The following is a 27,258-nucleotide window of genomic DNA, read 5'->3' as shown; positions in this document are numbered from 1 at the left end:
AAAGATAGAAAACAAAAGAATAAATAAAAAATAATATAAATACAGCAGGCTTTATATTTATAACATTCCTTACACACAAATTTTGATAGTTAAAAAAAATATATGTAAAATAATATGTATTTAGATTAATATAGACATGCCATTATGGACACATTTTTTTTTTTTTTTTATTTATTAGAGAGGAAAATTTAAGTAAAATAAAATGTTGTATGTAGTAAGTTCCCAAAATTAAAACATATTTTTGTAATTGGATTTGAAATTTTTTTGATATTTAGGTTCAAACTTGCATTTTCCTTTCGTACAAGTAATATAATAAAATATTTATTATAAAAAGCTTTAATGTAGCCAAAAGATTGTATTTAAAATAGTTTTGTTTGTTTTTTAAATCTTTTTAGTTTTAAGTCTGTCATAGACTTGAACTTACTGCAACTGTGGAGCCGTTCTTTCCAACACCGCCTGCCAAAATTACTGAGAATATGTAAAATAACGACACTACCCCACAAACGATGGTCATTAGTGAAAGTGATGTCCATATTTGAATGTTAAATATCTATATATAGAATTCGAATTGGGAATTTCATTTTTTGATTCTTTTGATAAATTTAAACTTGTATGTAAATTGGCATTTATTTTTAAGTTTGAGATATACTATATTTTTTTATAACCGAATAGAAACGATATGAAAAATGATTATTCTATTTGAATTAAATTTTGGGGATTTTTTTTTCATAAAAATTTTAATAATTAACATACTATGTTCTCCCGAAATTGCACCTGAGAATGAAACTATGCAATATCGAAAACTGTATTTCAAAATTTCACAAAATAACCACACTTAAGATGACTCAATTTTGTTTGATTCGTACTTCACTCAGTTCAGCTTTTGGAAATTTTCAACTTGGTTAGTTTTTATATAAAAGGTTTGATCCCAACTTGACGAAAATTGTGTTTTTTTCATAGAAAGAGCTCAGAGACAATAAGAAACGTCCTCTCTGACAATTAAAAGGACGTAGACTTTTTTCAGTTTTATTTCCATTTGAGAGATATTTTTGAAAATGAAAGCACTTTTTCGATCATCATAAAAAAAAATAATTCAAACAATATATGTTTAAACAAAGAAAAATTCTTGTTTTTTTTGGGATTCAAATTAATGTCTAGAAATTCTTTCTACATATATAAAGCTTTTATGTATTCGGAATTGATTGTTCATGAAATCAATGCTTGTGTATCTGTTTATAAGTTTCTTCTAGTTGCAACTTTATGTGCTTTCTTTGCTATTATAAATTTCTTTGTAATTATAAGTTGGTGAAGTAGATACAGCAGCAGCAGAAGATATAATGGTAACAAAATTATTAGTATACATGTACTGTTGAAATTAATATAATAATTATCTTTTTTTTTTAATGTTGCACTTATTAATTTGAAGCGAGGCGTATTTGATTATAATCCGAATATTTAATGCTATTTTTTCGTGAGTTATGACATTAATTTCAATCTACAAACGAAACTGACAGTGAATAAGTTTCTTTTTAATTAGTGCCAAAATTGGATCATTGTATGGCAAATTGTGTAATTTAGTTTCATGAGAACATTATATAAGATGCACTTGCTTTATTTCGCATGCATGATTTACATATGTGGAATAATATTTTTGTTGCTATTTTTCAATTTTTAGGCTCGGGCTAGTGATAAATAAAATACAATTCTTCAAAAGGCTTATAAAAACATCGCATATCGAAAGATCTAAGTTTTATTACATTTTATGTATTGTACCTAGTACCTACATAATATTGTTCACGTCAATACAAGTGAATTTTGGTTCTTTTAACTGAAATACCTTATTTCTTGATATGAAGCAATTTATAAGTCTTTAACCGTAATAATCAGAAGAATATGCCAAGTTCGCTCAATAAAGAGGTTGGCTAAAACATGGCAGAATTTTTGTTATGTATTGCACATTCATTTGAGAAAATATAACTAATGTCGTTTTCGATTGGTCGTCTGGAATGCTTCAGAATGTTTTTTATTGACCTCAGATGACAGTTCCTCTTCTGGAAAGAAGAGAATTTCTCTTCTGGATTTGAAATCCAGAAGTTTGGTTAAAATAACCTCATTAATTATTAAGCTTTCGTTGAGTTAGCAAGTGAATCGGAGAGACAAAATTAAAAGCAATGTTGTATAAAGGGCAATGAATATTGTATGTCGGTTCAATATTGGAGATCATTCAATATTAAATAAAGCCGAGAGGAAAAATATCGGCGTCTAGTTTTTTGGGTAGGGAACGGATTCTGTGAATACTACACAACAATTTCTGCATAAGTAGAAAAGAGGCCATCAAAGCCGACATAGGGGTTCGGTTTATTGAATTACACACCTGAAACACACAGAGTTGGTCCTTCGAATTATATCTCAGGTCCAGGACTGAAAAAAAAACTTCGAAGAAAAAATTTACCAGTAAACTCGGGAATTCCGGTCTTTTGTAAATAATTACAATGTTAAAAATGCATAAGGCCTAAGAGAGAACACATTGTAAGGAAAAATAAAAATTTGTCAAATTTCTACCCTTTTTCCCCGACCCAACCCCGTAAATACACCAAATTGGATGTATGAATTTAATATGATTGTTAAATGCGATGTTTTTTGCCTTTCTTCGAACTTTATTTTAGAGGGAAAAGTTACACCAGTAGCAAAAGGGAACACTATTGTCTCTTTTATTACTTCTTTAGATAAAATTTATGTATTTTTTCCGAATGGAAATAATGTACATGTTAAAAGTAGCAAATAATAAAATAAACAACATTTCAACTTTTCAATCGTTCAAAATAGTAAAAAGTGATGTTGTGGTGCTCATTCAGAAAAACATATCGTCGGCTTTATGTGAAAACTAAGTAAAATCCATTGACTTTGCAATTCAAAAGCATAACATAATTTGTTATTAGCTAACAACACAGAAATATATGGTTTAGTTAATTATATTTTTAAGCATTTTCATGTAAAGCCGAAGATATATAAATTTATGTATACTAAATTATAATTTATAGAATCATAACAAAATAATAAAGAAAAAATGAATTAAAAATAGAAAAAAAACAAAATTGTATTAAACATAAAACCGAAGGAAAAACATGTTTTTTGTACTCTTTTACTTTAATGTAATAACAACAACGAAAAAAAAATCACACAATGTGTAAACATTTATAGTGAATTGGAAAGATGTGCTTTTTTAGATTTATTTCTTGAACACACTTTTTTAACGGTTCAATATAACTTAGTAAAATAACAAAAAATCACTCGTTTCGTTTTCGAAGCCTAAATCTCCTGGAAAATATTCTTTGAAAAGTATATTGTTAAAACATTAAATTAAAAAAAGGAAAATTTAAGGTAGAAAGGTTAATATATATATATTATATGAAAGGAAACTTACCTTAGCAATCCATATTTCTGGGCCAAATATAGCTGAAACTACATGAATGCCCATTATAGTGATTTGAGCTTCTGTGACATCGATTTTACCAAATCTAAGTGTTCCAGATACATAAGTTTGCCAATGTGCACAATAGAAAAGTGTTATGGCACAGAAACACTGAAAGAAAACAAGTAAATATACAGATGTTTCTTTAATTTAAACATATTTCGTTTACCTGGAAGAACAACCAGTTAGGAAAATGACCTAATTGACACGATATACATGCTGAGAGGGCTACAAATATTGTTGATATCGAGTCGCAACCATGGTCAAAAAGTTCACCTAAAGGTGAAGATGTATTTGTGCGGCGAGCTTGTTTGCCATCGATTGAATCAAGACTCTGATAGACAAACAAACCAAAGGCGCATAGTAGACATGTCCATCTGGGCGGAGGTGATGTGCCATCGGGACTATATCTAAAAGAAAAAGAACAAAATAACGCTTATGTTACAGAAATGCAGTTTAAAATGATCATATCAGCTTGAGGTCATAGTATTACTATGTAGCTATCACTCATTCAGGGGTAACACCACTCTTGCGCCAGCAATAAGGCTGGCCCTAGAAGAGGATTTGTGTTAAGGGGACTGATTTTATATTCAGAGTGTATTAAGCACATATGTGAATACATTTTTTTTAAATTGCAGGTTTTATAAAAAAGGATAGGGTATAAAATGTTTAGTTTCACATTATGAAAATGTTTAGTTTCACATTATGAACGTTTCATGTTATAAGTCTGACGCAGAATCGAGAAATATTTTCGAGAATTTCGTTGCTCTATTTAAACGACCAAAGCAAGAATTAAAATTGTTTTTAAAGTGTAACCAATATTATTTATTTACAAACTGATTAAGACTTCTAGATGCGTATAGGAATTCGAAGTACTCCTAATTCACATATTCTATTCAGCGATTGTTGTAAGAAATTTAAGAAGAATTCCACGTCATACACTAAAATAGCAAAGACGGAAAACAGCAACAAAATCTAGTATCAGTGTCAACGTTCAGTCTCAGACAGTCGACAATCTAAATCAAATAATTATAAATAGACTGCAGGAAAGAGTGTACAAATTGTCGTGTACTTTTTTTTTTGTTTATTTAATATTTCTACTTCATCAAGTTCAAATCTTTTCCTATTTTAAATTACCAAAGTCAAAGCCCCATTGTATGATATAAATGTTCTAGCGTTTTTTTCATTCATGTTTTTCAAATCAAAGAAGTAGAACGAGACGTCTGAAAATTAGATCAAACGCAATTTGTTATTTTTTTTTTTTTACACAGTAATAGTTTGAAGGTGAGACTTTAAAATTAAATATTGTTGACCCCATACAAGGGATAAAACTAACATACATAAGTCAATTATTATTGATGAAATGGCTCACGATCTATTTATTCGTTTTGCCCGCCGCCCCATGGGAAACCAAACAGCACTCTCGCATTTGAAATTCAATTAAATGGGACAGCAAGTCCACGATAAAAGCGTATAAATCAATAACAATTCGCCTTTCAGAAAGTAATTCGATTTAAGAAGGTGGCTATATTAAAAATAGACAAAATGTCGAGGTATAAGATGAATAAATAACGAAAGGTACAGAGAGTTCACATTGTAAACGCCGATTTTCAGTTGGTCTTAGAAGTACGTAATGGTTACACGTTTTTAAATTTAAGCAAAAAAACACAATGCTGGATACTATACAGTCACTTTATTTTAAACTACTAATCAAAATATTAATTTTAAAACCAGTTATCTAACGTTTGGTTTACTAAGAGGCAACTTTCAAAGAGATATGTATTTTCTTGAAAAAAAAAGATATTTTGCTAAGTTCGCAGTCACGTCTATGCTAGCAAGGATTGCTCAAAAGTTGTCGTTGTTATACAACATCGAAATAATAATTTCTGGCACCGCTTGCAAGTAAATTTCGTCTACAGCACACACAGTTGTTTTGTTGAGTACGAACATTTTTTGCACCCTTTCCTGCTCCTCTGGTGCCTTATTAATTGAAGCCCGAATTGTATTCCAAAGAATATTTAAAATTCTTTCCAAATACAATTAATACTGAAATAAAATATTTACTTTTCAAGTACAGCTGAAAAAAATGAAGATTACCATTTTTTTTCCAAAAACCTAAACAATGAACTATGTATAATCAACATCCTCTTGCTTTTAAGATACCGACTTGAAATTTCACAAAGTAAATATTATAGATGAGTGGAACAAACTTAGCGGGTGTCCTGAAGGAATATTGAAAAAAAAAATGATTGCTGGACCACCCTAACGCACATGCTAAAACTGAATTTCTATAATATTGCCGTTGTTGTATCCTAGTGTGCTTTATTTTGTTTCAATTAACATTGAGTTTTTGTTTTTAGTTTGTTTTTTTTTAGCACTCTTTTCTTAATGAGTTATTATAGTTGCTTGTAGGTATCATTCAAAAAGCAAAAATTTATTTTGAACAACAAGCAATCGTTATGTTTTTATATACCTACATACTTTTTTATTCATTTTGAAAAGAAATGAGTGGACAAGTGATGCCAGATAAAAAGTGATTTAAAAAATCAAAAATGCTTCTGTCTGTGTGGCCAAGGTCATGGGAAAATAAAAGTATTAAAAATTTCATACATGGTTGAGGCAGTAGTCAAAAATCTATTTAAACATTTAAACCGTGTTGCATTACAATATGAAGTTGTTGATCGGCCTTATCACGTATTCCATCGTATCGGAAAATTTCTACGATTCCCGAATAAAACAATCACAAAACGATTGTGGTGAAATTTTCCATTACGACGGATTCCGTGATTATTATTTCGGGAATCGGAGCAAATTTCTGATACGAATGGAATTCATAGTAAAGCCGAATGTTTTTTGCTGAAGCTCTTTCTTTTACTTTTTAAAAACATTTTGAAATAATTCACTAGCTCAGATAAGCTGAACTGGAATTTGTGAAACCATTTTTACTTGCGATATAGGTACTTTAGGGCAAGTTTAAGATTCGGAAAAAATAAATCGAACTGGAGATAACAATTTTACATGACATTACGATGATGGAGAATGTCAAAAAAGTGGGTCAGAAAATTCTGTCTGTCTATTTGTTTGTACCTCCATCTACCGCCTAAGCTAATGGAGCGATTTTCTTCAAACAGTTTTGGGTGATTTCCTAGAGGACAAATTGAAATTGTTTTTAGGACCAAAACTAACCTGTCACATAACGGAAATAGAAAAGCTCAATTTTTTTTCGAAAACGGTTTACGATTTTGATTAAAATTTTTGTTTGTATAGTATTACACATAAGAGACAACTTTGAAACAAAAAAAACGGTACCTGCCATAGAACGAATTTTTTGGTTTCTAAATATCTCGCACAAGACTTGCCCGATTTCAACGAAAATTTTTATACAAAAGCATTTAAGTAAAAGTAATATTAAAATTTAAGAAAATTTTCAAAAAACACATTTTTGGATTTTTAAAAAAATATTTCAATTTTTTTTTCGAAAAATCAATTTTTTGAAAATTGGTTGGTGAAAAATTTTGAAATTTCGTTTTTATGTGTAAATTAATTATTTCTTCAAAATGGCATACCAACTTTTTTTTGAAAAATGTTAGAAAATTTGTATATATATAAAAAATTATTTTTTTTTAAACGATTTTCAAAATTTTTGTTCTTAAAATACCTTTCTAAGCAATAATATAAAATGGCATACTTGGTTTTTTGTAAAAGGTCATTTAAAACGGTTTTTAATTAATTACACTGGTTTACAAGGGTTTTGTAGCCAAAACAAAAATATACTTTTCTTAAGGTTTTCGGTGTGCTGAACGTGAATGAAACAAAAAACGTTTTTTTGAGTATTTCGGACCTTATTCTTTTATTTAAGGAAAATTATTTGAGCATATTTAGTAATGGTTTCTATAAGAACTATTTTCTATCTGTCATTACTTGTTTAAATCTTTTAAATATCTTTTTTATTGCCCGAGATATGTTAAAATTAACTAAGTAGTTTTGGCTTCATATGTCATAAAGAAATAATGACGTTATAAAATGTCAATGGTAGATATAAAATATCAAACAACTGAGGATATCTCAGGCAGTAAAAAAGATATTGGAAAGATCTAAACAGGTCCTGAAAGATGGAAAATAGTCCTTATAGAAACCGTTACTAAATATGTTCAAACAATTTTCCTTATACAGGGTGTCCCAAAAGTCAACGTCGAAACGAAAACGGTAGATAGAGTAGGTGGTGACAGTTATCAGAAAAATAATAAAATAAATCGCAGCCACATATGATTCTTTTCAAAATGGTGTAACATTGAGAATATTCAATAAATAACCGAAATAAAATTTTTTTTCTTGAGAAATCCGACTTTTTTATTAGGTTATTTTTCCATATTATTTAAGTTTTTGTATTCTGAAAGGTTCTGGGTTCAGAGTACAAAACTTAAATAATATGGAAAAATTACCTAATAAAAAAGTCGGATTTCTCAAGAAAAAAAATTGTATCTCGGTTATTTATGGAATATTCTCAACAATGTTATACCATTTTGAAAAGAGAATTGAACACACCAACTTTCAAGATAATTTGCCGAAACATCGTAGAATTAGAGTCATGTAAAATTTTTTAGTACTTACATACATAGTTCGACAAAAAAGTAACATTTGCTTTAAAACTGTTGCAGCTGAGTTAAAATTTTTGAATGCATTTGGAAGCAGTGTTATTCAATGTTCCGTAACAAAAGAAAAAAAAAATGAGAAAAATTAAGATTTGTAGCCACGAAACATGAAAAACCGTCACAGGGTGCCCATTTATTCGATTTTTTTTATTATTTTTCTTATAACTGTCACCACCTACCCTATCTACACCCAGTATAAAAGAATAAGGTCCGAAGTATTGCATTTTCTAACGGTAATGTTTCAAAAACGGGAGCTGATTAATTTTTTTTGACTTCGGATTCGAGTTCAGCACACCGAAAACCTCCAAAAAAGTATCTTTTTGTTTCGGCAACAAAAAAAAATTAATTTTGCTAAATAGTGTTATAAAAACAGATTTTATTTTGTACATTACTTATGAAATTTCTTGAAAATATCAAATTTTAAATATTCCCTAATTTTCTTGAATAAAAAGCTTTAACTTTAGAGTTACTTTTAGCATAAGAGCAAGTACGTGTGACCCCATTCGTGTATTTTATTTATAATGAATTTAATGATATAACAACTGCATGTCTCTATTTTTTAATAAATAAAAAAGACACTGTCAATATGTTTGCCTATAGAGTGACCGCCTTGGATTTATATAATGTGCTACCTCGTGAACATTACTGATAAGATGAACTCAAAATTTAATTTCGTTCAAGATTGATAACAATTTTAATAAACTAAAAGTGAAATGTTATCTGAAATGACTACGAAAATTATAATAAAAATAATTGACCAGTGGCGGATTTATTATTATTTACTACCTATTGGTTTAAAAGCTCAACACAATGATTAATTCATGTAAAATTATTGTTATCTTTTTTATTCAAAAGATGTTTAAGAATTTTTCTTTAAGTCTGCTCTAGGGAGCAATTGAAATGTAAGATCAATGCAATTTTAAAAATAGTTATCCTAGGAAAAACGGCACATGTCCGCTTTCAGTAAAAAAAATAAAAACTAAATATGAAAGCTTGTAGTGTTTACTAAGCATTATCTGATGACATCCTTACTTTTTGAAAAACAATTGTAAGCCTTGCTAAAAAAAGTAAATAAATTATGTGCCTTTAGTAGGAACTAAATTTCAAATTGCATTTTTTTGGAATAGGTTGGAAAAGACTTGTGCTGTTTTTCCCCTGGACCCTTTAATTGTTTACGAAGGCATAATTTGACACATAGTATGTCTAGCAACTAATAAAATATATTGCATCTTATTGAGGACTTGTAGTAGTTTTTAAGACAACCTTTGGAAATAGGAAAAAAAAAAATAGTTTTTAATTACAAAGTTTTTGAATCATTTTTGTTTTTATTAATTTTAAGTAGATCGAGATCCAGGAGTGGAGGTATAATCAAAATGTGAGTATAGAGTTTTATAGCCTTTCAAATTTATAGCGAATTCAAAAGTCTAGCAGCTTTTTGTCGCGGCTGTATATTGTTTTTGGAGGGTTAAACAACTCGAGTTTTCCAATTAATGTGAGTAGGCTAAATTAACACAAATTCACCTTCTGAATATAAGGACTACTTATATCTTGAGTTGTATTAATCGTATCGTCAAGATTGATGTCTTCAGGCTAAGGATAAATGCCAGAGCATCAGTTCCTGTATAAAGAATATGCAGTAGTGTGAATTAGCCCTATGTCGGCACACGGGTGCGAATTTGGCAGGAAACAAATTAAAAGTGGTCACAAAAAAGTGTCTTTATAAGGGTGAAAATACATTTTTTTGAATTGTGAATACAATATTCGAATTCCTCGGAATAATCTACATCAATTTCATATATGATTCTCTATAAAATAGTGAGGCCGGAAAAAGTTCTAGAGACATGACAAAGTATAAACCAAATTCGAAAAAAAGAGGTGTGCCTACAGAGGGTTATATGAATTGGAAAACTGACGTTTTTTAACCCCCTAAAATCAATATAAAGCCGCGATTTAAAGCTGTCAGACTTTTGAATTCGTTATTAGAACGCATAAGGCTATTAAACTGCATACTGACATTGTGGTTATGCCTGCACTCCCAAAAAATTTGCTTTGGGCTCTTCACTAAAATACTTTTGTATTGAAAACCCTTTTTGGAATACAAAAAAAAAAAAAAACAAAAAAAACACTAAAATGAAATCAATATAAAGCCGCGATTCAAAGCTGTCAGACTTTTGAATTCGTTATTAGAACGAATAAGGCTATAAAACTGCATACTGACATTTTGGTTATGCCTGCACTCCCAAAAAATTTGCTTTGGGCTCTTAGACTAAAATACTTTTGTATTGAAAACCGTTTTTGGAATACAAAAAAAAACTAAAATTAAATCAATATAAAGCCGCGATTTAAAGCTGCCAGACTTTCGAATTCGTTATAAGAACGCATAAGGCTATAAAACTGCATACTGACATTTTAGTTACCTACTTGACTAAAATACTTTTGTATTGAAAACCCTATTTGGAATATAAAAAAACACTAAAATATAATCAAAAGTATTTAAATATAAGAAATTTAAATTTAAAAAAAAAACTAAAATAATTTTAAATGATACTCACTGCGTAAGATATTAGGGTATGGACTTGGTATTCAATGTAACTATAATATAGAATAACTTAATTTAATAAGGGCGGGCGCAAAACCAGTCTCAATCCGCCGCTGAATCACACGGTGAATTAATGAGAATGAAAGTTTGAATATATAAATTAAAATTTTCTTAACAAAAAGAGCATTCCATAATATGTACCTATATGGTTCGAGTCTAAAATATTATGATATAGCTACTTAGATATTTTGTTAATCATTTGTTTTGATATCTGATGGTTGATGCCATTGACTTAAAATGTGTTTTTTGTTTTTTGCTAAACAGGTTTTCATTTTCAAACAATCACTTGATGTGAAAGCTCAAAAAAAAAATATGTAAATCGGTGAAAGTAAAGAGATGCTGTTAATCAGCATGTGTCATAGAGAAAGAGATATTATACAATGCACAAGTTGTTTGATTTAGATAAATTTTGCAGTAAACCATGTCGATGAACTTGTGATCTTATTTCATTTAGTTGATGAAATAATTGAATTATTTTTTTTATAGAATATTTGATTGAATTTGAACGAAAAATTCTAGGCAAAAATTTAATGCAAAAAATAAGATGATTGAAAAATCTACAAATTTTACTTGGAGTTTTTTGAAAAAAAAAAACTTCCAACATGAAAGATATGTGCTTCTTATATGATCAAAAAAAATTTGTTTTCGATTTTTTGATAGGACAACCCTGTATTACATAAAATTCTACCATATAAGCATATGGCATTTTTTCAGATTTCAACCCTCTGTCGACACACGGGTGTGAATTTGACAGGATACAAATTAAAAGTGGTCACAGAAAAGTGTCTTTATAAGGGTGAAAATGAATTTTTTTGGTATTCGGATTCCTCGGAAAACTCTACATCAATATCATATATGATTGTCCATAAAATAGTGAGACCGAAAAAAGTTCTAGCGCCATGAAAAAGTATAAACAAAATTCGCAAAAAAGAGGTGTGCCTACAGAGGGTTAATATTAAAATTTAGGGGTCGCTACCATTCACTAAAAAAATGATCAATTTCAACACATTTTTTTTTTTTCAATGATTTATAGTAGGGAAAACAATACAAAGTACGCTTTAGACCAGATTTTTCAATCTTCTAATAAACAGTCAGTTAACTGTCTGACGAATAAAGATATTAGGCTCTCATAAGCAATCAGATACAAAACATTGAATTTTTCAATTAAGAAAGATCACTCAGTGAGCTATTCTACAGCATAACAAAAAAAATGTCAAATTCAAAAATATTCAAAATTAAACGTCATTTCTATTCCCCTGTATTTTTATCAAAATTTCTTTCAAGATAAAAGCTGCGTTCCTTTGGAAATATTTATCTACTTTTTAGTACTTAAAGCTGCTTTGAACTACTTTTTCAGTATAGCAAAGTAGATCAAAGTAGTTTTAAGTACTAAAAAGTAGATAAATATTTCCAAAGGAACGCAGCTAAAATATAACGTATTTAATTCGCATTAAAAATTTTAAAATTTTCTGAGAAAAAAAAAACAAAATTTGCTGTTTTTTTCAAAACTTTGAATTGTGGTAGCGACCAATAGAACGTGTTTAAATTGGACCAAATTTTGCCCAATTTATATTTAAGGCAGGAAGAACAAAATGAAAGGATGTCCCATTAAAATTTCGAAAATTGATTTTTAAGAAGCACCCTAATATGCATATCTATATGATTTTTTTCCCAGATCACTATATAGTGAAAAGTCTACGCATACTAAAAGTCTAGCCTAGACTTTTTAGTGGCAGATAGAGGATCTCTAACAATTGGGTAGTTCGTGAAGGACTTTAAAAAATAGTTTTGTGTACCAGTTACCTTTGAGTAATGCACCGTTTCTTTTAATCCAAAGTTCCACTTGTTCTTGCACTGTAAGAAACGTTTCGCACTATCTTCAAGAGATGCAATTTAACACTCTATACCGACTAGGATGCTTTTTCTCCTTGAACCCATAGAGTATACCCCAGGATATGCTTGGGTAAAGGCTATAAGTCCTCTTACAAAAAAATGCCGTTAAAGATTTAAAAACAAAAAAAAAAACACCCAAAAGAACACCAACAGCACCACTCTAAAAGAACATTTAAAACATTTGTCATCTTTGTGCGAAGCAAGGCTGGCTTGGTTGCACGTCCGTTAGCGTTGCTTAGTCGAATTTTCTGTTTAAACTATTGCTTGCAATAAGTTAATTTTTTAAAGAACAGTAAATTCAAAATTAATCATTGAGCAAAAGTCTCACCAAAGATTTAATCTCAATTCAAGCAATCAGCAAATCAGTGTTTTAACTTTTTGTCAAGTGTTAAGTGTATCTATTTTATTCACCAGCTTATTTTAGTTTTAATTGTAATAATCTTAATTCTAAATCCTTAATATTGGAGACAAATATACCTAAATTATTTTCAAAATCAAACATTGATCAGATGAGCAAAAAAATTAAAGTAAGTATTACTACACCTTTTTCCCTTCATCTTCAACAATCTTATGAGGTACGCTTTACGCATAATATCATAAACAAACTGAGTTGGAATATAAGAGGAACAAATTTTCTTAATTTTTCCGAAAAAAATATGTTTTAACTCACCACAGCTGTAAACCAAAATGGAAAAAAAAAATGTATAACCACCAGGATTTTTTTCTCGCACAACAATGTGCAGCCTATTATTTCAAACGTACTTATTTTATTTGTGCTTATCATTTTTATGAATTTTTTTTTTTTAATTCAAATTGAATTGTAGCGCAAATTCAAAGAACTAACGTTGCAATGCCTACATACATATGTTTGTTTTTTTATCGCACAAGAGACCTTCTTTTAAAAGTTCAAGAGCTCAAAATTTTCAACTTGAAATTCCGATTACAAACAAAAATACATATTCCGTTAAAAAAAAATTACAATAAGTTCGTCATTCACAATCAGATCAAAGTGCAAATTGATGAAAGTACTTTTTTTTTGCTTACTTATCACACCATGAGACGACAAACTAGGTACTGCTATTGCTAGTCAAAGTCACATTAAGTCAGCGAGTAGTTCTCTTATTACTCAATTACACAAACACGTGATTTAAAAGCGAACTATGAATGAAATGATTAGGATGGGTCATTTTTGATTTTTATTTTCAATTGGTGGACTACCTCTAACTACATCTATGTATTTATCAATAAGCCAAACCAATTTGAATGAAATGATGCACCTACAAGTTAAAATTGTGATAATATAACAACTTTTCCAGGTTATTTAAGGTATACATACAATTTTTTGAGATTTTTTTTTTATTTAGCAATGGTCTGAGAGTGATTATGAATACAAAAATACAGGCGCGATTATTTTTCAAAATTGTCAATAGCAATATCTTATCTCATACATAAATGTTTTTCTTTCATTTTCGATGAAGATTCAAACTTCATAGTTTCATATTTATCTTTTTGTTTCATTTAATAAGTCGCATAAAATGATAAGCATAATTTGAACGTAAATTAAGAAAGAAAAGGAGATTAAGTTTTATAATCTTTTACAATACGGTAACATTATAAAGTAATAAATCTGTAATATTAGATTGGTTCTTATTCTCAATTATTGTATCAACTCTAATTTCATCTAATCAAGCCACCTGTAGCCTTGTTTATATGTCACTTTGACATCTACTTTATTCCTCGAGAGCGCTGGAATCTCTTCTAAAGCTTAATTTTTTAGCAATTTTTCTGAGACTTATTGTAACATTAATATGAATTGGTTACCTCTCACGCAAAAAATCTGCTCTCAGCTCTAAGACTATAATGATTAATGATTGCTAAAACACAAATGACATTTTTGTTTGTTTACAGGAGAGACATAAAAACTCTTTATTTAGTTAGTTTATTTTAGAGCTAGCTGATCATTTAAAGTATCAAAGTATTTTAAAATGAATCGCTTTTTTATGGAAAAAGTGTTACTTATTCAAGAGAAGCACACTTTGCCCTTATAATGAAAGTGCTTTGTTTTTTAAATATACTGTTCTGTTTTTTTTTTTTTTTTTTTTGTCAAAAATAAATGCTTTAAAAAAAAGTAATATTAGGACCTCGATAACTATGAGTAAGAAAAGCTTGCGTTTCGCTCCCATTTCGTCGCAACACGATGTTGTGAATCAGACTTTAACCATCATTTTAATAAAAAAAAATGAAATCAACTGCAATCTTGTGAAAACGGTCAAAGATCAATTAACTTTAGATCGGTTTAGTTTGTTATCTAGTTGAAATTATTTACGAAATATTGATTAAAAATGGCTAAAATGTATTCAACCCGGAAAAAGAGTATATGTGGATCAATTCAAAACAGAATTTGCGTTAGTTTGTTATCTAGTTGAAATTATTTACGAAATATTGATAAATAAATTGCACGACTGGGGTCGCACGTACTTGCTCTTATGCTTAAAGTGACTTTAATGTTACAGCTTTTTATTCAAGAATATTTGGGAAAATTAAAATAAAATAAAATCTGTTTTTATAATTAATTAAACACCGTTTTAAATAATCTTTTACAAAAAAAACAAGTATGCCAGTTTATGTCTTGTATAGAAAGGAATTTTTAGAAAAAAAAATGTCCTAAATCGTTAGAACCGTTTTTTAAAAAAATTATTTTTTATATATAAAAATTTTCTAACATTTTTCAAAAAAAAAGTTGGTATGTCATTAAGAAGAAATAATTAATTTACACATAAAAACGAAATTTAAAAATTTTTCACAAACCCGTTTTCAAAAAATTGATTTTTCAAAAAAAAATTTTCAAATATTTTTTAAAAATCCAAAAATGTGTTTTTGGGAAATTTTCTTAAATTTTAATATTACCTTTACTTGAACGCTTTTGTATAAAAATTTTAGTTAAAATCGGGTTAGTCTTGTACGGGATATTCATAAATCAAAAAAACCGTTCTATGACAAGTACCGTTAATAACGGTACAAAAAATATTTTTTTTATTTCAAAAGTTGTATCTTATGTGTTATACTATACACAAAAATTTTAATCAAAATCGTTAGAGCAGTTTTCGAAAAAAATTTACTTTTTTATTTCCGTTATATGGCAGGTACCGTTAGTTTTGGTCATAAAAAAAAAATTTCAATTTCTCCTCTAGGGAATCACCAAAAACTGCTAACTACCAAGTTTGAAGAAAATCGCTCCATTAGTTTAGGCTGCAGCTCGAGGTACTTACAGACGGACAGACAGACGGACAGACAGACAGACAGACAGAATTGCCGGACCCACTTTTTTGGCATTTTCCATCATCGTAATGTCATGTAAAATTGTTATCTCGAGTTCGATTTTTTTTACGAATCCTAAACTTGCCCTATAGGCTATAGTACCTATATCGCAAGTAAAAATGGCTAAAATGTATTCAACCCGGAAAAAGAGTATATGTGTCAATTCAAAACAGAAACTGCATTTTGTAGAGCTAGTTGCACTGATTACGAAACGGTATTTAAAAAGTCCCTTACACCCCAAAAATCTAGAGTTACGGACACCTTCACCCATTGAACAAAATCTAGCTTCGACAAACTTTTACCCGTTTTGATTTTTTTATCTCTAGATTTTTGAAAAGCTAGGGACTTTTTAAATATCGTTTCGTAATCAAAGCTCTACAAAATGTTAGGTCTCCGCCCGCGTATGTTTGAGTGTTCCACAGTGTAATTATTCAATTTAAATTAAAAACCTAGATGTACTTTAAAAGTATGAAATTCTAATAATAGCTGTGTTTTATTTCCCTCGTGATCCGGATCAGATCATTAATTTATTTGCGAAACAATAACAAAACAAAATCCTGCTTTTGTTGTAAAGCTAATAAAAACAATGATCTGATCTGGATCACGAGGAAAATAAAACCCAGCTAATAGCCAATTGAACTAAATAAAATGTATTCTAATCTAGATTCGTTACAAGTATCCTGAGGGCAGGAGTGTTGTGGTGAGCCTCAAATGTCTAAGGAAGCCTCGGATGAGTTCTATTACTTTCAGATATTATATATATTATATATAATTTTAGAAGCAATGGCGAGCTTAGGAATATAATTGCTTTAAAAAGTTTTTTCAAATTCTGAAATTTTTTCTAAACCAAATTATAGATGGTATAATATACATTATGCAGCTTTGCTATGGTATATCATTATATGCTTGAGGTCCAAAGACCGAATTGGCTGATTGGTAAGCGTGCGCTCACAACCATAAATTTATATGCAAAAAACCACATCTTAAACACATTAGGTAGATATTAAATTTATAATTTGTTACCCAATTACATATTTTTGTTAAAAATAGTTATAAGTATGTATAACTTTATATAACTATAACTTTGGGAATACATATTTATCTTCTGCTAAGTACTTAAAACTGCTTTGAACTACTTTTTCAATAGAGTAAAAGTAGCTCTAAGTACTAAGAGTAGATAAATGTTCCCAAAGGAACGCAGTTATTATCAAACAATAACACTTAAAGCTGATCGCTGTCAATTATGATGCATATTGGTGTAAGTAAAGAGGGGTTGATCCAACGAAAGATCTAGATTTGGGTAATTCCATGAAAACAAACTATGGAGGTGTCATGTGAACAAACTATGGAAGTTTTTTACTTTTCCCTCATGTCTAGAAATTTAATTCATGGAGTATAAGTAGGTACCTAATCTAAAAGCATTTTTATAGCATAAGCTTGGCAACTACAGATGAATTCCACATGAACGTGATGGAAAAACAAGCCCACAGAAAACAAAATGAATCTAACAGTGACGATGAAAATATCCCCTCGTGATTGCTTAAATAAATTAACATTTAAAGCAAGCTTCGTTACACAATATTCGATTTTAAAATTACTTTAGTGAAAAACATCTAGGTATTCTTTACTTTTGGAACCACAAATCGCAGGTAACTAAATTAATGTAACATGAGTTACCTAAAGATTTTCATACTTTCCCTCGAAATATTAAACAAACGTTTGGTTTTGTGACTAATTTTCAAAGCTTGTAATTTTTAATGTAAGGAATCTTTATTAAAAATAAATTAATTAATAAATAAACTAGATAACAACTAGATAACATTTTTACAGAAAACTTCATACTGTCATTAAGTTACCAACATACTTTTATTTGTTCTTATAGTCTAGTCATTTTAGTCATTTTCATCCCCAATCTGTAGAAAAATTCCTACTAAGCGGAATTTTGGTATACGGCGTTTTTTATTAGGATCAAAAGGTCACGAAAAGTTTTATTAGAAAATGGATAAAATAAAAAAAGATTGTTTTAATTTATTATAAAAGTAATATGAATGCTACATTCATGGACAGTAGATACCTATTTTCATATCAATTTATATTAAAATTGACAAAAAGTAATTATTTATGTATTGGAAATTTTTGCTGAGTGTATCGTAAGCTACCATGGAATTGCCCATCAGGAAAATTGATCTAAGATAAAAAAAAAATCATAAATTTTTTTTCTCTCTCAGAAAATGTTTTTCTATTTATTTATACAATAAATTAACACATTTTAAGCTCACTGATTCTTCAAAGCAAGAATTAAAATAAAATAGGTTAAAAGTTTAAAACTTGCCCTTGAATGAAATATTGGAATAAAAAAATCCTGCTGCAATAGCTTATTGATTTCTATATTTTGGTTGTTTTTGTTAATAACAAAAGAATTTAAAAGAAACACTTTTCGCATTTTTCTCTTTTCAAACAAAATTTTAAAATATCAAACTTCAAATTGATAACGGCCATATTATTCACTAGTTTAAAAAATACATCTGGATGTAAAGAAATTGAAATGTCAAAAATAAATCCAAATCCATGATATTAACTATCACACAGAGAAAAAAATAGTCATTTTTAACTATTTTCATAGTTAAAATCGGGATAACTATTTTGGATTTGGATTTACTTTTGACATTTGACAATTTTACATCCAGATGTATTTTTTAAACTAGTGAATAATATGGCCGTAAGTGTATGTACAAACAAGTCCGTGTGCAAATCGGTGTAAATCCGACTAAAAATGTGGAGTAAATCCGGAGTACTCCGTAGTACTAAAATTACTCCGGAGTAATTTGTTTACACTTCTATGGCGTGAAGCACCATAAAACCTTCAAAAGTGCAAAAATAAGTACTAGAAGGGTACTCTCATTGGAATGAAGGAAAAAGACATAAATCAAAAAATAAATAGATTTTTGTACCAAACGAAACTCAGCAAATGTTTGGCTATTTATTTATAGAATAAATCAACACATGCTAAGTAAGCATTAAAATAGGTTCAAAGTTAAAAACTGGTCCTTGAATGAAATATTGGAATAAGAAAATCCTGCTGCAATAGTTTATTGGTTTGTATATTTTGTTTACTTTTTCCCGCGTCTATCTAAACCGGTGTTCCCAGTTTTTAGTTGCTAATTGGTGAACCTACAAATAGGCAGATCAATTAATTTTTTAATTGATTTAATTTTTGGTTTGCACTACAATTTGTCTATAGTGCAAGCCAAAATGAAAAACCATCTGCAAATAGGTGATTAAATAATAAGAAATATTTAACCAGGGGATGTCCCCGTAACTGGGGACAGGTGTAAAATAAATAAGCACCTACTAAACAAAAACAAACATTTTAACATAAAATAAAATTTCATTTAATATTTGTTTGTTATATACACAGTGCAAGCAAGGCTAACACCAGCCATCAGCAGCAGCTGTAGATAAAGCAAACTAACCTAAAAAATAAATGCAAACCCAATCAGAAGGGTGGAATGGTGTGAAAGAGTGATCGGGTGGTGTGTTCTTTTTTGAGAATTCATCGATAATCAGATACTTACGATATTAGAACCAACGTAGTTAATATATTTATAATTAATCCAATAATTGTTATTAAATTTGGCGCCAGCCAAAGTGGAGTTTTTGACACCAACCAATTCCACCAGGGCTGCAACAGTGGATCAAGAAGACTCGTACTTGAACAGGAGTATTTGTGCTCGGACAGCTTTTTTAGCTGCTGCGAACTCAGTATACGAGAATTGAATTTCATGCTTGAACTCATTTTTGCCCGACCGAACGACGACGGACACTCGTAACCTATAATTTAATCTATTTCCACTTCGACCGCACCAGGTAATGAACAACTAATTAGATGTTATAATTTTTAATAAAAATCATTTAACTTTATTGAGAATGGGATTTTTTTTCTGATTGATTTTTTTCCTTTTGCGAAATTCGATGAATAGGAAAACTTTTCCCCGCTGTCACTATTTTTTTTTTTTTCAATTTCAGGTGCTAGTTTTGTCACTTCCGTACTCTCCCGAGCAAATAAATCGAATGAAAAATGAAATGTGAAAATGTAGAAATTCAGCTAGCGAACGAAATGGGTTTTGGAACAGGAGTGACGTGACATTTTCTACACTTTTTGTTGTCTCTTTTTGTTTTGATTTTCACAACTGTCATTGTACCTAGATTTGTGAACGAACAAAAGAGATAGATAGGTAGTTGAATTAATTTAAGTAAAAATCATTGCCAAATCAGTGGAATTTGATTAAAAATAAAATGAATGTGTTCAGAGTCAGAAGAAAAATGCGCTCAAGTTGACAAATAAATAGGGACTTTTCACGAGTCGAAGCTTTTCGACTCGTCTGAACGCAGGCCGACATATCGTGTGGCTTAAATCGACTCGTGAAAAGTCCCCAAAATTATAACGTTTTATATTTGCTTTTGAGATTTTTGTGTAAAAATCTCAGATTCTTCCCTGTAAATAGAATGTTTTTATAGAAAATTTAAATTTTTTGATTTGTATTTTTATTATTTTAAGCTTTGACATAATACTATTTTTTTAATTTACAAATTCGCTGTTGACTTTGGAGACTTAAATTATCGTTTTGCTTCAGCTGTGTACTACACTCAAGAGAAAAAATAACGATTTCAATAGTTAAAACCGGGTTAACTATTTTAAATAGTCATTAAGTCATTATTGACTATTTAAATAGTCACATATAACTATTTTAATTGTTAAAATTGACTATTTAATAGTTATTTGGAGAATACGAGTACTTCGATTGACTATTAAAATAGTCATAAATAAAATAACCATTTTTTTAAAACTATTTTAATAGTTATCCCGATGTTAACTATTTCTTTTCTGACTCTGTCTGAGTGAGGCCTTAGTCGCAATTTGTTTTTGTCGCGTCGAGTGGCAATAGTCGACAAAAACTTTATTATGTGAGACCAAGATAAATTTAAAAATTTGAAGGATACATAGAAAAGCAAACAACTGAATTGATGACAGTTTCATTTTGTACCTAATTCCACAGTACACATAAAAAGGTAATATATTCCGAACTGACATTGGTCGCCAAATTGTCAAAACATGACAATTTGGCGACCAATGTCGCTACCAAATTCTTAATTGTTTAAATTACCAACGAAAAACGCACAAAAACCGATAAACCACGCACACCACTAATTTTTAAACAATTATTTACTATTTTTCGCGATGAAACACGAAGAAAATTTGTTATTTTTCAATTTATAATTTTTTCAAATGACATTTTATAAATTAAAACAAAAACAAATTTCCTGTTTACTGCGATTGAAAATAAAAATTAAAGGGCGACCTGACAGATTGGTGCCCATTTTTGACAAACAAATTTTGTCAACGTTCGGAAGATATTACCTTATTATGTGTACTGTGACCTAATTCAGCTGCCAGCATCTGAATGAACTAGGGTGGGTAAAAAAAATCGAAATTTTTTTTTGATTTTATATTACAAAAAATTGATTGCTAGACACCTCTAGAATAAACTCACCAAAAAAGAGCTCTTTTTATTAATAGGAAAGTCCTCCACTCCGCAATTTTCCATTTTTACACCAAACTTCTACTAAAAAAAAATAATTTTTTTATAAATCGACTTTTTAGCTAAATTTCTTTGCATATTCTTGTAGTAAATTGAACGCTCTATCAAAAAGGCCTTATAGGGTAGAGTTGCCTATTTGCGGCCGTCTCCAATTTCCGGTCACCTTTCGGAAAATCGTTAAAACTATTGATTTCGTAGGCTTTATTCCAAAATTTTGCTCTTATGCTGTTCTTACATATAAAAGAACAGCATAAGAGCATAAGACCGGCCACTTTTCGGAAAATTGTTAAAACTAGTGATTTCGTAGGCTTTATTCCAAAATTTTACTCTTATGCTGTACTTACATATAAGAGAACAGCATAAGACCAAAAATTTGGAATAAAGCCTACGAAATCACTAGTTTTAATGATTTTCCGAAAGGTGGCCGGAAACTGGAGACGGCCGCAAATAGGCAACTGTACCCTATACTTTTATCTAACAGTGTAAAAGATATTTGAGGTCCAAAAATTGAGAAAATCTTTAAAGGTTCGTTTTTTGTTCTTAATTTTGTAAAAAATCGAAAAAATATAATAACACTGGTCAACAAGATTTTTGCCACAAGAACCAAAATATACATTTCTATAGGCTGAATTCGAATCGTTTTTGAAATATTACCGTTAGAAAATGCAAAAAAAAACGTCGTTTTGGCTGTTTTCGAGGTTATGTAATTCATTATGAATAAATTTGTAAAAAAGTTCAATTTTGTTGAGAAGTGTAATCCAACGCGCAAGACATATTCTTGTAGCGAACGGATTTCTCCACAAAAAAGTTCTTATAAACTTTTTTCATTAATCTAACCATTTGAAAGATATTGAGCTCAAAGTTAAGTGCCTAAAATTCAGCTGTCTGCAGTTTCCTGCCACTTTTCGGAAAATCGTTATAACTATTGATTTTGTAGGTTTCTTCCATATTTTCGGTTTTATGCTGTTCTTATATTATACATTAATAAGCAAACATTTTGAAATAAATCCTACGAAATCACTAGTTAAACGATTTTCCGAAAGGTGGCCGGAAACTGGAGACGACCGCAATCAGGCAACCCTAATGTACATTTTTTGGTCTACGATGTACTGGAGCAAAGATATTCGCTTAGAAGCAAAATATCCAAAAAAGAATGAGTTTTAAGCCTTATGTGCCTCTATCGTCCCATGAAATAAAATTGAAAGTGCCTCTGATCGCAAGGTCAAATGACGCTTTGACTGGAGTAGTTAAGCCCAGAGTAGGGTGCTGACAGAGAAATATTTGCTCGATCTCAGCGGAAAAATAAATATTTAATCAGCTCCCGTTTTTGAATTATTACCGTTAGAAAATTCCAAAAACGTTGTTTTCATCTTTGATAAGCAAACGCACTTACTTCAGCTTAAGATATCTCGGGTAGTAAAAAAGATATAGGAGATATTTAAATAGGTTTTGAAAGAGAGAAAACAGCTCTTATAGAAACCGAACCAATTTATTATATATTATAACAAATTTATTCACAGTAAAGCATGACCGCCAAAGTAGTTAAAAAACGTTTTGTTCAATTTTCTAACTGTAATTTTTCGAAAACGGGAAGTGGTCGAATATTTGAGTTCGGATTTCAGTTCAGCACACCGAAATCCTGTAGAAAAAAAAACGGGAGCTAATTGAATTTCTCTGACTTCGGATTTTGTGAGCGAAAAACAGGTGGATACTTTTGCAGATGCTCTAGTACAATTTTCAATTTCGCTATTCGAACAGCGTACTGCAGAGCGAAATTATTCCCAGAGAAATTTTTATTTACGATAGACTCCAATAAGTTTTAATTGGACAAAACATACAATTATTATTTTCACTTCAAAACCTTTTGAAATCCAAAATAAAACACATTATTTGAGTTTTAGACTAGTAAATTCATATACATTTATATATAATTACCCGCTCTTTTAATGGAAAAAAAAAGAAAAGATAAAATGAAATAGATTTTCAAACGTGCAATTTGCTTTTCAAGCCAACCAGGACACGACCAAAAAAAAAAAATTCAAGCTAATACACATACTTCGCAAGCATAAATATTTTTTTTTTCTGTTTTTCTTTTTATTAAATAATGTATATTTTGTTTTGTATATATCACTATCGCTATAGTAATAATAATCATCATCGTCGTTATAATAAATTGGCAAATACAAGTTCTCTGATATTGTTTTTGCGTTAAAATGTATTTACTTATGTAACTTATCTTGAAAAAAATAAATCCAATTAGGAATTATGAAAAATTATGTTAGAAAAAAAGATTTTTTTAGTTTTTGTTTATCTGTTTAATTCATTTATTATTTAATATATATATGTATATATATTTCACGTTGTGATAATTATTTTAATAATAAAATACACTAAGTTAATATCAAAAGAAAATTATATGTTTAAATCAAAATACAATTAAAAAATATATATTGTGTTATTAAATATATAAATGTTTATATATATTTTATAAATGTTTTAGTTTTCCGCTTATTTTTTTTTTCTTTTATTTAAATTTATAATTTTTTTCAGCTCATCGTTTTCAATTTTTGATCATCTTCGAGTTTTCTTTTATTTTTTACTTAGAATTTAAATAGTTAAATTTTTTAATTCAATCTTAATGTAAATAGTATTTTTTAAGAATTTTTAGTTTTGATGGCAATTTTTTACTTTGTTTGTAACTTGAAAATAAGGAAGACGCCCGAAATCAAGATCAACTATACTAAACAAAAAAGAAGATACTCTAAATTTACCAAACAAACTCTTTATTTCAAACAACACCTGTTATGTTAGCATTTATAATTGAAAATTTTACGAGCAATCTGAAAACAAATATCTACATGATACGGAGAATTATCTTGAAAAGTTAACCAAAGCGATAATTTTAATCAGTTTTCTGCATTATATGCAAAGCAAAAAAGCACGAACTGTATCGTTTCAACAACATCAGTCCTGCGTTTATAGATGAAGCAAGCTGTGAATAAAATCATTAAGATAAAGTTTCATCGTTTGGGTTTTGCCCCTGGTCTCGAGACGATTATTCATTGAATTTTGGGAAATGTAATTATCATTGAAAATCTCTTTTTCCGATTCTAAGAATTATAAATAGCTAAGCCATGCAAATCTTTGCTAAATCTGTTTGATGTACTCATCGGTTAAATTTAAGTATCAAGCAGAACAGAGTTTTAAAATGATTTTTTCTAAATTCAAGGTTTTTCATAGGTTTTCCGCAAAAATTAAATCAATAAATGTGTTGTAAGAAAATACCTGTAGTGTTTACTAATCATATACTATTATCTACAAATAGAAAAACACAAAAAAATTGTTCACTTCAAGAATCTAAATTTTTTTTAAACACAGGAGTATAAACTCTACATTTTTTTTTTTAATTTATAAGAAACGCAACAATTTAAAAAAACGGAGTCAAACAGTGTAATAATTACTATTTGATTTTTTTTTACATACATTTAGTTTTTATTTCTATTCTATGTGTTTAATATTTACACAACTAAAATGCATAAGTAATATATGTAGATTTTTGTTAAATGGAAAATATAAATATACCATAATAATATAAAATGTGTTTTTGTGTGTACACAAGTTAGTAAAAAATAAAAAAAAAAGATAGTAGGTACTTATGTTCTATATCCTTTCAATTAGACAGAAATAAAATACAGACAAAATAGCAAGACAGAGAGCAAATAAGTTTCTGATTAATATTGTTAACATGAGAATTTTGCTCATGATTTTAAATTTTTTTAGCACCATTTTTTATCAAAAAAATTTTTTTTTTATTTTAATTTTTTTTATTATCAATTTTATTGCAACTATTAATTACCAATTGATAGTTGATAGAACTTGAAATTTGATATTTTCTATCTTTTTTTGACCACAGACAAAAATATACCAAATTGTTGTCTATATCACCTACCAATTGATCATTAACAATCACAATAGGGATGAATTTCTAGTTTTCGTTGCAACCATATTATTTGTTTTTCTTTTACAATTTTCCGGTCTTTAAATACGTCACATGATAAGGAATATGCACATTTTACATTTGTGAAAAATGTCGAGTTTCTTTCAACAATGCTAAAGCGCTACCTAAAGACCAAGCATCTAAACAAAAGTTTTAATTAGTACTCTGTTTTGTAAGATAGGGTGTTTTTGAATGTACTTTTAATTGAAACTTTAAGGTAGGTTTCAGAGAAATCGTTTGAAATAAAATCAACATCGAAATTGAAAATCGAGTGAATTTTTTTTCTTTTGACCAATATTATTTTTTCGAGTTCAGTTAGGTGAAATCAAAGCAGCTGTCATATGAATAAATTGAAATTTATGTCGTTTTCGATTGGCTCTCCGGAAGCGTCAGGAATCATTCAGAAGCCTTCTGAAAGTGTTTTATTCAGACGAATATGACAGACAGAACGCTTCTCAGAATAAAAATTCTCTTCTTGATCACTCAAAATCACTAATATTTAAATAATTAAACGTTAAACCAAATTTCCTAGTCGAAAAGCAAAAAAGTTTCATTTGATTTATTCACCAATACAGATATAAAATTTCAGTACTGAGTGGAAGCGATTCAAACTGTTTTATTGGATTTAAGATTGAGTGAATCCTTGAGTGATTCCAATCGAAAACGACATTATTAGAATCGATGTCATTTAAATTTCGAGTGAAATTGATATGTAGAACCTATTTTAAGAAACTCTGATCGTCTCGTTAGTAAATTACGTTCTTATTATTATTCCAATAATCAAAGAACGCTGAATTTTTCAGTCAGAGCCCCCACACACTTTAGAATTTCTATCGGCCGATATTTGGGTCGGGTTGGACTATTATCTAGGTTCACGCCATTTGTTTAGTATTTAAGCATGTATGTATTTCAATTATAGGGCACAAATAAGTGTGACGTCACTATGAATGACAGTGTGACGTAATTTAAAGCCGGCTGTTGAACCTATGTATTTTGGTATTTATTTTCATCGTGTTTGTTAAGAGAAGATTATTATTACGCGTATTAGACTAGGTTATACCAATCAATGGAAAAGTAAAAACATATTAATTTGAGTGAAATTGAATATGAATCTGTACTAGAACTAATGAAACTTAAGTTTTGAATCATAAAAACAATTCTGCTTCATTTTGTGCACTTAAGCGTTTGATTGTTTGAAACAAATCTTAATTCGACACACGCATGTACTGTCATCAATAAATCCCTGCACTGATATGGCTAGTTTCTACTGACAAACAACTCCCAACCATTTTTGTGTGCGTGAATTAATTTTCAAAAATGGATTACTTTAACGCTTAACAGAAAAAAGGGGCTAAGTTTGAGCGAACTAGTTTTGAGATGGAAGGAACTCCAGAACTTTGCGAAAACTAATTCTAAATTAATATCTTTTTTTAAAACAAATAGAATAACGGATAAGCCAAAAACCGTCTTTTATCGATGTCCTAAAAACAAGCCCTTATAAATTAGATAATTCTGTTCCATGTCCATCTAGAGAGCAGTTACAGAATCCGATTCATATATTATTTTTTTTCATTCAGCCACGTAATTTTACTTTATAAATGGGCCATAACCATAAGTCTAATCCTAAACATAACCATATCCTACTAAGTTTGATAAAACATTTTATGGAGAGAGAGTGGTGGTTCGAAAACAGAAACATTGTGCTTTACTTTGTTAAATATATAACT

The 27,258-nt window shown here is 29.3% G+C and overlaps 1 protein-coding gene across 4 annotated transcripts in view; it reads right to left on the bottom strand.

Annotated features, from left to right (window-relative positions):
• The window catches only part of LOC129919719 (cholinephosphotransferase 1), a 28,007-nt gene extending 7,988 nt beyond the window's left edge, over positions 1-20,019 (bottom strand). For 2 of the 4 annotated variants that reach the window (XM_056000700.1, XM_056000696.1), the window contains exons 1-3: positions 19,510-20,018; positions 3,642-3,882; positions 3,425-3,583 (exon numbers count right to left, since the gene is read on the bottom strand). In XM_056000700.1, the coding sequence (XP_055856675.1) occupies positions 3,425-3,583; positions 3,642-3,882; positions 19,510-19,730 (621 nt within the window). In that variant the 5' untranslated portion in view covers positions 19,731-20,018. Of the gene's footprint in view, positions 1-424; positions 551-3,424; positions 3,584-3,641; positions 3,883-19,509 lie in introns of all 4 variants that reach the window. The other 2 variants (XM_056000699.1, XM_056000697.1) reach the window with 2 other exon arrangements.
• Between the last annotated feature and the right edge of the window lie 7,239 nt (positions 20,020-27,258).

The sequence above is a fragment of the Episyrphus balteatus genome, chromosome 4, assembly GCF_945859705.1.
Source record: "Episyrphus balteatus chromosome 4, idEpiBalt1.1, whole genome shotgun sequence".
NCBI lineage: Eukaryota > Metazoa > Arthropoda > Insecta > Diptera > Syrphidae > Episyrphus > Episyrphus balteatus.
The sequence above is the reverse complement of the archived record's forward strand: the minus strand, read 5'-3'. Positions and strand labels throughout refer to the sequence as shown.